General features: G+C 39.7%; 1 protein-coding gene across 4 annotated transcripts in view; it reads left to right on the top strand.

Moving 5' to 3' along the window:
* Positions 1-1,051: 1,051 nt before the first annotated feature.
* The window catches only part of senp6a (SUMO specific peptidase 6a), a 74,114-nt gene continuing 60,474 nt past the window's right edge, over positions 1,052-14,691 (top strand). For 2 of the 4 annotated variants that reach the window (XM_052012854.1, XM_052012853.1), the window contains exons 1-3: positions 1,058-1,106; positions 8,645-8,790; positions 10,067-10,234. In XM_052012854.1, coding sequence (XP_051868814.1) covers positions 1,086-1,106; positions 8,645-8,790; positions 10,067-10,234 — 335 coding nt within the window. In that variant the 5' untranslated portion in view covers positions 1,058-1,085. Of the gene's footprint in view, positions 1,107-8,644; positions 8,791-10,066; positions 10,235-14,691 lie in introns of all 4 variants that reach the window. The other 2 variants (XM_052012855.1, XM_052012856.1) reach the window with 2 other exon arrangements.

Below are 14,691 nucleotides of genomic sequence, written 5' to 3'. Positions count from 1 at the left end.
CCCATGGCGCAATCATGAAGATCTCTGGAATCCCACTTATCCTAGCAACTTTTGTACTTCCATCAACATCATTTGAAAACAGGCCATAGAATGGTACAGCACAGAAATGAGCCCTTGGGTCCACCTCATCCATGCCAACCATGATGCCTGTCTGTGCCAATCCCATTTCCTCACATTAGCCCCATATCCCTCTACTCCTTTCCTATCCAAACTACCTATCCAAATGCCTTTCTAAATGTTGTAGTTGTACCTGCTTCCACTACCTCCTCTGACAGCTCGTTCCAGATATTCAACCCCTTCTGTGTGGGAAAAACTTGCCCTCCACGTCTCCTTTAAATTTCTCCCCTCTCACATTAAGCCTGTGCCCTCTTGTTCAAGACTCCCCTGCCCTGGGAGAAAGATTCTGACTCTCTATCTCATCTATGCCCCTTGGAGCTTTATTAGGTCACTCCTCGACCTCCTATATTCATTGAGAATAAACCCAGCCTATCCAATCTCTCCTTATAACTGTATCCCTCCATTCCAGGCCACTTCCTGGTGAAAAACAGTCTGCTGGAGGAACTGTGCGGGCCGAGCAGCATCTGTGGAGGCAAAGGGATAGTCGACGTTTTGGGTCAAGACCCTTCATCAGGACTGCATGGTGTAGGGTCTCGACCTGTTATGTCAACTATCCCTTTGCCCCCACAGATGCTGCTCAACCCATTGAGTTCCTCTGGCAGTTTATTTTGCTCCAGATTATGGCATCTGCAGTCTCTTGTGTCAACATTTAATGAGTCTCTCGCTACCATATCGTTCCTGTAGTGCGGTGACCAGAATTGTACATAATACTCTAAATGCAGTTGAACCAATGTTTTGTACAATTGCAGTGTGACATCCCATAATAGTTGCCTTGTTATATGTCCCCTCGGTTGCCTCTGCACTTCAATGGATTCATTCAAAGACTCTTCCCTTAACAGATAAGGAGGCAATTTTGTCAGTAGGACATTTTGGTGATATTTCTTTAACTGTCTGATTTTTAAGTTTCCACTGACATGCATTTTTCACTTTGCAGTGTGTCTAGTTTGTTGAGTGCCGATAGTGAAGAGATGGAAGCTGAAAAACCAAAGGTAAGGAACTGACTTTCAAAGTTGTTGAAGATATTTGTAACTTTTGCAACAACGTGGACATGTCTCCTGGAAAGGACTGATGTGTTTGAACGTGCTTGTAAAAAGTTTTGATTTGAAAACTAAACTTTGCGGCCAATTTGTGACAGAATAACTAATCAGTCTTGGTGGTTTTTGAAGACTTGGTATTTTCAAGGGCTTGTGTGCTATTGTACAAGTTTTTGATGGAATTTGGGGAATTGAAATCATCATAACACTTTGGTGTTCATTCTAACTCTCTGCCCTGCTGTCTGTGTAGACCATAATCTCCACTGCTTCAAAGAATCAGTAATCCATGCAGAGTTTGATTTTGCTGCATGATACTGTTATTCAGGAACAGTTTCACAATGCAAGAACTTGTCCAGTGTGACTAGTTCTTGTAAATTACCTTGGACCAGATGAAATAATACAAAGGAAGTTGGTATTTTATTGAAGTGCAATTAACTCAAAGATCAGGAAATTGCAGTTCCCTGGGACAGTGTCTAATGCCCAACCATCTTTATCGACTTCATCTAAACACTTCTTGCCAAAGCGTCAGAAAAGGTGATGACATTTGCAGAATATTCATTTCCATTTGCAGTCCCTCATGTTGTGGAGCAGTACATGTCTCTAGATGCTAAGATCTGGACAATATTGAAGCCTCAGCTGATATGTAGCAAGTAACATTCTTGTCACAGAGGAACCAGTTAATGACCACAAATAAAAACCAAACCAAACCTTAACCTTCAGTAGCATTACCTTTGGCAATATCCTCAACTGTCAACATCCTGGAATTCGATTGATTGTTATTAAGCAGTCTACCCTGAATTTTTTGTAATGTGCATCAAATTTTACCATGACCTTTCCTTAGAGAAGAAGTTGGTTTGTGTTTAATTAGTCCTGATAATTCCACATGGGATGCTGGAAATCTGAAATAAGTAAAAAGAAATTGCTGAATATGCTCAACAAGTCAGGTAGTATCTGAGACACAACAGTTAACATTTGAGTATGATGACCTTTTGTGTGAATTGAGATAAATCTAGGTTTAATAGGCCAGTGGAGAAGAGGAAGAAAGAACAAAACACAAGGTGATGATCATATGGAAGGAGGAGAGATTAAATAACACACGGTGATGATTCAAGTCCAATAGGGAAATGTAATGGAAGAAGCAAATAAGAGGTGTGAATGAGAAAAGCAGAATTGTTGTATGAAATTTATTCATAGATTCCTACAGCATGGAAACCAGCCCTTCGGCCCAACTTGTCCAAGCCAAACTGCCTATCAATGCTAATTCCAGTTGCCTGCATTTGGCCTATATCCCTCTAAACCTTTCCTGTTCATATACCTGTCCAAATGTCTTTTCAATGTTGTAATTGTACCTGCCTCTACCACCTCTGTGGCAACTCGTTCTATGTTCCCTCTGTGTGGAAAAACCTGCCCCTCAGATTCCCTTTAAATCTCTCGCCCTCACCTTAAACCTGTGCCTTCTAGTTTTAGACTCCCTACCCTGGGAAAAAGACTGTGATTATCTACTCTGTCTATGCCCCTCATAATTTTATAAACCAGTATAAAGTCACCTCTCATCCTCCACTCCAGGGAAAATGGTCCCAGCTTATCCAGTCTCTCCTAGTAACTCAAGCCCTCCAGTCCAGGCAACTTTCCTGTGTATCTTTTTTGCACCCTCTTTCACTTAGTCACATGCTTCCTATAGTGTGGCAACCAGAACTGCACACATTACTCCCAAGTGTGGCCTAAGCAACAATTTCTATAACTGTAACATGACATCCCAACTCCTATACTCTGCCTCAGCTGATCAAGGCAAACAAACCATACACCACCTTCATACTCTGTCTACCAATGTCGCCACTTTCAGGGAACTCTGTACTTGTACCCCTAGTTCCCTCTGTTCTACAACATTCCCCCAGGGCCCTGCCATTCTGCCTACCTGCCTTGCCATGTCCTGAGTTAAATTCCATCAGCCATTCTGTTGCCCCCTTTCCCCTTGATCTGGATCCTGTTATGATATTGGATAACCACCTCCACTGTCTACTATACCAACAGTTTTGGTGTCATCTGCAAACTTGCCAATCGTGCCACCGACATTTTCATCCAACTCATTTGACAAGCAAGAAGGGATTCAGCACTGATCCCCTGCAGTACGCCACTGGTCACAGACCTCCAATCTGAAAGCAGCCCTCCATTACCACCCGCTGCCCCTTACCATCAAGCCAATTTTGTATCCAATTTTCTGTTTTGCCTTGGATCCCATGTATTCTAACCTCTAGACCAGCCTATCATGCAGGACCCTGTCAAAGGCCTTGCTAAAGTCCTTGTAGATAACGCCCACCACCCTCCTCTCATCAGTGCTCTTGGTCACCTCCTCAGAAATAACTCGGTCATATTTGCGAGACATGATCTCCCACAAAGAAAGCAATGTTGACCTTCCCTAATCAGTCCTTGCCTTTCCAAATGCAAATAAGTCCTGTCCCTCAGAATCCCTTCCGGTAACTTTCCTATCATTAATGTAAGGCTCACTGTCCTGTAGTTCCCTGGCTTGTCCTTGCAGGCATTCTGAAATAAACACAACATTTGCCATCCTCCAGTCTTCTGATACCTCATCTGTGGCTAATGAAGATACAAAGATTTCTACCAGGACCCCAGCAATCTCCTGCCTTGCTTCCCAATATATTGAACTCTCTGAGCCTGGAAAGCTGTAATTTGTCAGGCAAAATATGTTGTCCCTCAAGCCTTTGAGCTTCATTGGAATTGTATAGGAGAGCAAGTTCAGAGAGGCTGGAAAGGAAATGAAACTGCAGATGCTGGAAGAACGAAGTTAGCCAAACAGCATTTGTGGAAAGAGAAATCAGTTAACATTTTTAATCCAAAATAGACTTTATTCATCATTTTAAAAAAAAGTGCAAACCTTTACATTCGTGTACGGATCAATCATTATTAGTGTTACCTTTTTATATATAGAAAAACACAGCACCGATGCCACTCGTGTGGCAGTTAACATTTTGGGTCAGCGACCCTTTCTCAGTTCTAACTGGTTTCTGTTTCCACAGCCACTGCTTGGCTGGTTTAGTTCTTCTAGCAATCCTATTTTTGTTATGGAGAGGATGGAATGAGTGTGAGATCATTCAAAGGGGTGGGGGGTGGGGATGCTAAAAGTAGTTTTTGTTTTGGTGGTAGCATCGAGTGGAAGATGCTGGAAATGGCACTGGTTTGCCAGTTTGAAGATGAGCTGGTTTGAAGATGGCAGGCTGGTGGGATGCAAATAAAGTCAAGTGGAATGCTATTGTAATTCTGGGGAAATGGGTGAGAGTAGATGTGTGAGAGTAGATGTGTGAGAATTGAAATCGGCGTGTTGCCAAGGCAAGACTCCAGCCTTTTCAGGCAAGGAATCTGAGGAAACTAATCTTCTATCCTTTGTCTCATTAAGAGATTTCACAGGGTGGTCATTTGGAATATGTAAAATCTTCATTTTGCATTGTGGATTATTATAAAGTTATTTGTGTGTGTTATTTTGATGGATTATGGTCAGTTGTGCGATTAATCGTGCTCTCTAGTTGACCTGAAAGTCTTTGAGTGACTCTACAGTGCACTTCTGGTCACACTCGCTGAACTCCCTTCGCCCTTGAGCAGGGTCACCTCAACGTCTCCCCTTTGGCTCCCGCAAGCCATTGGGTACAGCAGTGGTTTAAGAGTCAGAATTTGTGAGCTGAGTACCTCATTGATGATTCGGGCATTCTAAGCTACTTTGACACATTATGACCTCATGGATTCCAGATAACCAATAGTGCACAACTTGGTAAATGTATTGATGCCTTGCACTAATTGGACTTCTGTTTGGACTTGTATTGACATTCGGTAGAATTTTTTAAAATGTCAAATATGCTGCAAGTTTACTCTTGGATTCAAGGTATCTCTCTGTTGTAAGTAGACTTTGAATTCCTTATCAGGAGTCCACCCTTTGCTGCCTATTACCTCAAGTTAGAGTGATCCGAGAGCATGTTGCAATGAGTATAATTATTTAACAATGCTTTTAATACAATGCTCTTCTGTTCCTTTCAATCTTGGGAAAGTTGTGGAGCGAGGTAGTATTTTGAAAGAGACAGAGCAATCTGACTGACTGGCCTGTTGGTTTACTGTGAGTTGCTTTGCCTGCAAATTTATGAATGTAATTGTTAGCCATAAGCAGAGCTCTTTCATAGATAAACGTTGCCAAATTTTTTTGTGTACCTCGATGTAATCCATTGTAACAAAAAAAAACAGGAAAACATGTACACTGCAGTAACCATGTTAAACAGTCAAAACTATTGCTATTCCTGATGGTATTAAGGAGGTCTGGCATACTTCCTGTCTGCCCTACTGAACAGATATCGAAGTATCATTTCGTGTACTCCATTGCCCTTCTGTTCCTTTATCAGGCAGGAAGTCAGCAGTTTAAATTCTAACCTGCTTTGTGTTCTTTTTGTCCAGGGATTGACTGATTATGCTGTTAGATGAGCAAACTAGATATCCCTATTCCTTGTTTCCTTCCTCACTATCTCCACTTCCTCCTGTTGATTTTCCCGATAAACCAGAAGGCATAAAGGAAAGAACTATTGTGATCATGAATATTTAAAGGGTCTTTGACCTGAAACATTAACTCTCTTTCTCCTTCCATAGATGCTGCCTGACCTATTGAGTGTGCCTTGATTTTATTTCAGATTTCTAGCATCTTTGTCTGGCGTGGTTTATGGAACCTTCCTGACATTGTGTGAAACAAAATGTACCATCTTAACCTAATGAGAAAGAAAGCTTACCAGAAACCCTGAATGGACTTCTGGTATCACAGAGCAAAGGAGCTCATTTCACAAAGCTTTAACCCTGTCTTCATGGAGTCTCCTTTTACCCATTTCAGTATTAGATCCCTTGGGAACTACTTTTCCAACGTCCTTCTGTGGTGACATGGGAATTCAACATATTGATAATTAATTAAATGAGTCTGCTGATGAGCCTTACTTTTCAAGTTGAATGGGTTCAATTTGCACAGTCATAAACTTTAATCAATGTAATTGAGACTATTACCTGAGGCCATTCAAGAGACAAATATCTCAAACCTATCCTGTCATCCTTGATAATTGTCAAAAGCTTCAGAGAATCAATCTAACATTATGGGCTCCATTGTTTAATTCTGAATCCATGTAATGGGTAATATTCTCAAGGGCATAATCCATTCACGAGGCAACTTCATCTTAACATATTTTCTTGATTGTTAGCTGATTAACAAAACTCATTGAATCAAACTTCTTTTTCTCTCTTAGTTCATATTTAAAAGGATTAAAACAATATTCCAGAGTAAGACTTCACATTGAAGAACTTCTGTGATTTTTATGATGCATATAGCTTTTCTGTGGTGACAAATCTTTTGAAAAGGGATAGGGTCTTCATTTGAATTTGGGTATATCTAAATCAACTGGTTACACTTCAAATGAGATCATATATGTAACATACAACTACTTATCACAGTAGTTAAAATGCCATGCTTCATTGTTGGATAACTACGTAACACTGAAATACCAAGAGAGTTTTTGTCTTCTATTTTTCAGTAGACTATACAGGATTAAAGTAATCAATATTACATACTTAATTGGTCCATTATGACTTCTATTTATTGACTACAGCTACACCTTCAATACCATAATTCCAAACAAACTCATTTCCAAAATCCTAGACCTAGGATTCAGCACCTCCCTCTGCAGCCAGATCCTTGATTTCCTGATCAACAGACCGCATCAGTAAGGATAGGTAGCGACACCTCTGCAACTGTCATCCTCAACACTGGTGCCCCACAAGGCTGTGTCCTCAGCCCATTACTTTACTCCCTATGCATTCATGACTCTGTGGCCAGGTTCTGCTTTAACTCCATGTACAAGTTCACAGATGACGCCACTGTAGTGGGCTGGATCTCAAATAATGATGAGTTGGAATACAGGAAGGAGATGGAGAGCCTAGCGGCATAGTGTCAGGACAAAGCCTTTCCCTCAATTTCAGCAAAACAAAAGAGCTGGTCATTGACTTCAGGAAGTGGAGTGGAGCACATGCCCCTGTATGTATCAATGGTGTTAAGTTGGAGATGGTTGAGAGGTTCAAGTTCCTTGGTGTAAACATCACCAATAACTTGTCCTGGTTCAACCACATGGATGCTCTGGCCAATAAAGCACACCAGTGCCTCTACTTCCCTAGAATTTGGCATGTCTCCATTGCCCCTCACCAATTTTTATAGATGCACCACAGAAAACTTTGTATCTGGATGCATCACATCTTGGTATGGCAACAGCTTTGCCCAAGACCTTTAAGAAACTGCGGAGAGTTGTGGACGCAGCTCGGTACACCAGCTTCCTCTCCATGGACTCTATCAACACTTTGTTTCCTCGAGAAAAGCAGCCAACGTAATCAAAGACCCCCTCCCACCCCAGACATTTTCTTTTCTCCCTCCTCCTATCAGGCAGAAGATACAAAAGCTCAAGGACAGCTTCTATCCTGCTGTTATAAGACTCTTGAACGGACCTCTTGTACATTAAAGTTGAACTCGTGATCTCTCAGTCTACCTCATCATGGCCCTTACACCTAATTGCCCACCCGCACTGCACTTTCTCTGTAACTGTAACACTATATTCTGCATTCTGTTGTTGCTTTTCCCTTGCACTACCTCTGTACTTGTGTTTTGAAATGATCTGTATGGATGGCTTGCAAATCTAAGTTTTTCACTGTATTATCACACACGTGGTAATAATAAAACAATACAATACCAATACCTTTTTAAATTGATTTCCTCTTAAACCACACGTGATCAAAAAAACCCCAATAGTTTAAAGGTAGGTTGACATCCAGACCAACATGCAGCTGACAATGTTACAATACCTCGGTACATCTCTTTCCAAATAACCAAATGAAGTTCAAAATATTATGTCAGCAGGTGAAGTGTTATATTTATTGAAAGAATAAAAATCAGTAGGTGCTTTGGGTAAATAGAAATCGGTAAGTTGAGCAGGGACTACCACTTCCCTGCTCTTCTGTTTTTGTATTTTTAAGACTTCAGGAAATTCTGCATCTAAATCATGAACTGGTTGTGTTCTTACAACAGCTTGCTGAGTGTTTTCAGCAATTTTTATCATTTTGATATTTTTTCCATCATTGTTTTTGAATTGCGAGTAGAGTCTTTGTTAAACCGAAAACATGAGACAGTTCCTTATTTTCATCTTGATAAACTTAAGACTGAATGATAATGCTCTTTCAGATCATCTCGGCTGCAAAAACGAGAAGAATATTGCTTTGTAAAAGAAGATGCAGGGATTTTATTCCCTTTACAGATGAAATGAATTCCAAGATTTGAGCTTCAAAGAAATAGTGGTGGAGTCAACAAAGTGTAATGGGAATGATTAGTGTGTAATGATAAAATAAAATATCAGTTGCAACTTATTGCAAATGTGGAAAGATCTTTAAATAAAGTGCAATATGTGATCGCCTCCTCTTAGACCAAAGCTCCATTTTCACCGGAATCAGTTAAAGCTACAAATTTCTTGAGAAGCTACACAAGAAAAAACCAAGCAACTGGCTTCTGCAAAGCTTTGAAAGGAAATGCAATTGGCCTCAACATGCTGGGACCAAGCAGGAAACTAAGGTCTGTCAAACTTGTGAAGTGGTTTGTGCTTGAGTATTTTGGAATGAACATTTATTTTTAAAGGTTTGATGGTTATGTTCCTAAACTAGTGCAATATTGTTGAATTCAAAACTTGTGTTCATTTCATTGAGAATATTAATCTGAGCAAGTCAAAGTATTGGCTTTCATATCTTAGATAGTAAAGAAGTTCAAATAGCATGAGAGTTCTTTCAGCCCATCATATTGGTGTTGGATCTTTTGTTCAGCTGTCCAATTAGTCTTGCTTCCCCGCTCTTTTCCTTTTAGAGCCCTGTAAGCTTTCTCTTCCTAATATTTATCAAATTCCTTTTTGCTTAAAAGTTATTAATTAATCCTCTTCACTATGCTTTCTGATTACGCACTCCAGACCATAATTCTGCATGAAAGAATGTGTTGCTTTTGTTTTGTCTGCTATCTGCATCCTTGACTATCTAACAGTTCAAATGTCTGGAACACTGCCTGAGAAAATGGCAAGAGGTAGGATTCCTCTTGGTGTTTAAATAAAAACAAAACTTGGATGTAGTCTTGACAATGGAGTAAATTACAAGCTACTGACTAAGGGCTAGTCCTCACAGACTGAAACAAATTTCACTAAAACATTTATTCTGCTTCGGGCTGTGGAGAAGTAGCTTGCAGGCCAAGTGTCCTTTTCAATTGCTTGCTATTTCAATGTTCTTGAAACTAAAAAACCTATCTCTATGTTGGCCATAGAATTATGAACTAAAGCATTGTTGATTAAATGCTGTGCTTGAAGCTTGAATAGTAAGTGAGTTGAGGGTGTCTCATGAGGACACTGGTTCTTTGGGGGCAAGTGCAGTTGCAAAGACCTAAAGTGCCAAATGTTCAGGGTGATTGAAGCATTTCCAGCTTTTGTCATTTCTCAAAGATGTATGTAGAGCCAGAAGAATGTTCTTGCTACTGCATCTTCTATCAAAGTTCAACTTTGTGTGAGAATATATTGACTGCTGTGAACACGAACAGATTTTGTTTAACACCACTTTAGTTCTTTTGTTTGATACAGAGGCTCCCCTGATAATTCAGAGTAGGCATCTACAAGTTTTTTAACTGCTTATTTGGAGTCATGAGGCACCAGATGTTATGTGCCAAGTCTCCTACACTCCAGCTTTGTGTGATACACACATCTCCCCACTGCACTCCCATCCTGCTCCCAAGTTCCATTTGTTGCTATTTTCAGTGGATCATAATTATGCATATTTTCTATGCAAAGTGTACTGAGGTGGTAATTTCTTGCTTACAGTGGAAGTATGTCAACAGTATCCTCACCACATGCGTTGAACAAAGAGATTGATAAAAATCGAAGCAAGTGCTTAGTAATTAGTAGCTCTTCGGGGCCAGGAGTAGTTGTTCGTGGAAGGCGCTTTCACCATGCCAATGCACAACCAATGATAAAAACAGCAGCCCAGAGGTAAGTTCTGCTCTTTGTGTTCAGCTGCACATTCATTGTGATTGTTTTGATGTTTCATGTGCCTGACCTTCAAAAAGTTGCTATAATTGTCAACAGTCTTAAGGAAACTAGATACTTATATCTGCAATATTAGCATTTATTGGTTTTAAAACTAGTTGTGACTCAGTAATTCAAGCTATGCTGAGGAACAGACATAACTGGTCCATTTCCAAGCTTTTATTACTTCTAAACTTGATTCAGCCACTTTCCTGGTTGGCCTTTCCTTTTCCAACTTCAGTAAACTTCACCCATCATCCCCTTGTTTGCTGGCTTCCATGGCTATCTGGTTAGAAACAATGCAGCTTAAAAGTTCTCATCACTTCTTATTTCCAAAACTTTCCTTCATTGATGGCCGTAGCATCAGGTGCCAAGAAGCTCAAGTCTAACCCTCTCCATTCTTTACCTTTTACATCTCCAAAATGATCCATATCGTGGTCTGACCAAACTTTTATTTGTGGGATCATTAAAACTTGCAGTGCCTCCTGGCTATTCAGCAGATTGAAAAAGATCTTTTTTTGGGCTAATCCTACTTACTAGCCCTAGTCAGTAGTTTGTAATTTACTCCATTATCAAGGCTACATCCAAGTTTTGTTTTTATTTAAACACCGAGGAATCCTGTCTCTGCCATTTTCTCAGGAAGTGTTCCAGACCTTTGTCATCCTCTAGGTTTAAGTAAAAATGCTCCTTGGCTTTTTTTATATGGGCTGTCAACTTTCCTGTGACCATCCTACCATTTCCCGTTATTAGTGTTGCCTTTATTCGGGGGCATCCTTCCTATTTACTGTAAGTTTCTCAATTTTGCACACATTTTAATATCCCTTAACCAGAAAACTAACACCAGCTTTTCTTTCCTCTTAGCAAAAATTCTCTAGATCTGACAACATCGTAATAAATCTCCTTTCGTATCTTATCATATCCTTTCTGTAATACGGTGATTAGAACTATAAACAGTACTCCAGCTGAGCCTAACTTGTGTTACACGGTTCCTCGCTCCATATTGTGTTTCTCAGCTAATAAAGAAAAGTAGTATGTGTGCCTTCATTTCTACCCTATCAATATGTCTTGCTACCTTCGTGTACCTGCACCATGTATGGTCTTTGGCTTTCTTCCCCAATACTAATCACTGGTCCAATTTTTGTATCATGCAGTTTTCTCATTCTTGGCCCTACATTAAGTTTAAGTCATTAAAGAAACGTTGAAAAGGGACCTAATACTAAGCCATGCAGAACGACTCTGCAAACAATCTTTTGTCACCAAAATACTCATCAACTTTTAGTGCTTTCTTCTACTCTCAACTTTATATCCAACTTGCCATGTTACATAGAACATTACAGCATGCTCTTGGATTTTACAGCCTTTCATTTATCTGATCAGTCTGCCACATGGGACTTTGTCAATACCATTGGCACAATCCATATCAACTTCATCATACAGACTGCCCTCATGTTATCTCCTTAGAAAATTCCGTCATTAATCAGGTGTGGCTTTGCATTAATCAGTTTAAGCAACCTTCTTTCTTAGGCCATGCCTTTCCAATGGGCAATTAATACTGCCCTCAGAATTATTTCCAATAATTTCCCCGTCAGCTAGGTTGGTCTATTAACTCATTCCTTTTATTCATTTTTAAACAAGGCATGAGGTTTGCAGTCTTCCAGTTGTCCATAATAACTGCCTGTAGTTAGGGAGGATTGGAAAATGATGGTCAGAAACGCCATTGTTTCCTTCTCTTATCAGCGTGGAATACAGTTCCTCTGGGATATGCAATATTATTCTATTTTCAAAGATGTTAAACTTGTTCAATATTTCCTCTGTGTCCATCTTAACCTTTCACACAATTCCTCTTTTACCACAGTGTCTGCAATATCCGCGCTTTTCATAATAATGGACATAATGTATTCATTAAGAACTATATCTACGTCTTCCTCCCTACATATGGGTCATCTTTTTAGTGTTCAACATGCTGTACTTATTCATGAATAAAAGAAATTTAGGTTTTCATTGATTTTAATTGCCAGTATCATATTTAGTAATATTGGAGCTATTTAAATACCTTTTGAACCTCAAACAGTAAGTGCAAAAGAGTGGTAAATTCATTAACCTTGATGGTAAGTTTCTATGATACCAGCACTTGAATCTTGGTTTCCTGATTTAATAAACTCCTTTCACAGATGGAATCAAGCTAAGCTGTGTGTTCTGTAGCAATTTTCCTTTGTGCAGTTATGATTTTTACCAACTGCAGTCAAATAGTACACTTTGATCGAAGTGTTTAGTATAAGTGGAATACTAAATTTAGAGGCAGATGGTCCAACATACTCCACTTCATTGCGTTACTTTTCTAAAATGCAGCTGCTATTGTAATTGATTTGTGAATCCTTTGAGCTTAGAATGGAATTCGCTTGCTTGAGTAAAATAATAAATGCTTTATACTTGGCATAGGGAAAGTATTTTAAAATTTGTGTAGTGCTTTCATGATCTGATCTGAATATGTCACCATTTCACAGCCAATAAATTACTTTGGAAATGTGGTCAGTGTTGCAGTATGGGAGACGGCAGCAAATTTGGACAAGGTGTCACAAAGAGCAAATCTTTCCATGAATATTGGCTGGGTCACTCAAAAAAACTCAGCTTTTCTTTGAAATAGAGCCAAGAGATTTTATTAATGTCCAGAAGATGATGGCTAGGAACTTGGTTTAACTCACCTGAATACAGCATCTTATTGTCACAGGACTGGCACATCAGAATGGATTTTTTGTGTTAAATGCCGGAGTAGAATTTGAACCTGCAACCTTCTGACAGTCATTTACCAATAAGGGTCAATCTCGCTGTTTCGAGAGGTGCAGATTCAGAACCACGCTTGCCATTTGTGATTTAAATCAGTTGGGGATCAGTGCTAGAAACGTATAGAGGCATTGGGCTGCCTCATGCTGGCTGTGGCCTTTGGTTCGAAGAGAGCTGCTGGCATTCAGCCATTTGACTAGAAGCAACTCCTGGACTTGCGCACAAGTGCTGAGAGGCCAGGACTCGCTAACAGATGCAGTGCCATCTGTCACTATGCTCTGTTTTTGGATTCTATGTGGAATCCAACAGCAGAACTTTCTACTTACTTCAATTTTAATCATTTTAAATTGTCACTGGATGTGCCTGGCAGCTTTGATTGAATCCAAAGCTCCATGCCCAGCTTTGCCATCTTTCTAAATCTATCCAGGCATTCCGGGCACAGGATCTCTGCAATATACTCCTAGAGGCCAAATAGTTTTCTGGACCTTGCTGCCATACTTAAGAGTGTGGAGTTCACTGTGATTAGCCCTCTGCATCTGTGTCAGTACACGTATGCAGGGACTGCACTTAATGTGCTATGTCCAGTGTTTTAGATCTTGGCTACCGGCCACCAGTTAGGATGCTGCAGGATGAGCTGCATTTTTCACTGCCCTCAGACCTTGGGGAGAAAATTCACCTGAGATGAGTTTCAAGTAAGTATGGAGGCAAAATTGTTTGATCCCGCACAGCAGAATTGGAGGCATCAGCAGAAGGACCATCCTTTATTCTTTGAGGAGAATGCGTGTCCTGAAAACCAGCAAGAATTGCCAAAATATTTTTAAAATTAATCTGTTATATATGAAGTTGATTTTCTAAACTATCTGAGACCTGAGAAATGACATTATTGCCTTCACCTCTCAAACATGGAATATTTGCATACTATTTTCATAGAACATCAACAAAATACAACTGCAAAAAATTTGAATATATTGTATTGTCTTCCATGTAGGATTTACCCTTCAGTTGGCAAGCTTTTGGGATGCAATCAAATGGCCAGTACAAACTGAGGGCAGGAGATTTAGCAATTAAAGAACTGATGGATAATACAAACAATAAGTACTTGTTAGGTACCATCTGCAAAGATAAATCCCAAGTTATTGTTTTGGGTGTGCCTGTTCTTCTCATATGCTAACTGGTTTGTGGGTTTGCCACGTTCTGATGGTATTTTTTGCATCATTAGCAATTTTTTTCAAACCAAAATAATTTAATAGCTTAGTTCAGTGCCTGCTGTGTGGTTTGGAGTTGCTATATCCGTGTCCTTTATGAAGATGAGTTCCTTTTATTTTTATGCCACTTGCCTAGTATCTGCTGCTAATGTTTTTCATGGATGTTGCCCTTGTCAGTTGGGTAAAAATGTTTTTGAGGTATCTCAGTCATGTATATTGTGCATTCTTTTAATAATGGTTCCAAAATATTATCCTATCAAATGATATCATGCTATCATTTCTGTTGCTAAATTAACTAGAATGATTAAATAGTTGTTATGAGATGTTACCTATTGTTTTGAGACAAAAAGAAATTTTCTACATGGGTTGAAAACTGCACCCCTTAGTCTGATATTACATTTAAATCCAATGAATATTGGCACATGGTTTGGACCT

This window comes from Pristis pectinata, chromosome 3 (genome assembly GCF_009764475.1).
Source record: "Pristis pectinata isolate sPriPec2 chromosome 3, sPriPec2.1.pri, whole genome shotgun sequence".
NCBI lineage: Eukaryota > Metazoa > Chordata > Chondrichthyes > Rhinopristiformes > Pristidae > Pristis > Pristis pectinata.
The sequence above is the reverse complement of the archived record's forward strand: the minus strand, read 5'-3'. Positions and strand labels throughout refer to the sequence as shown.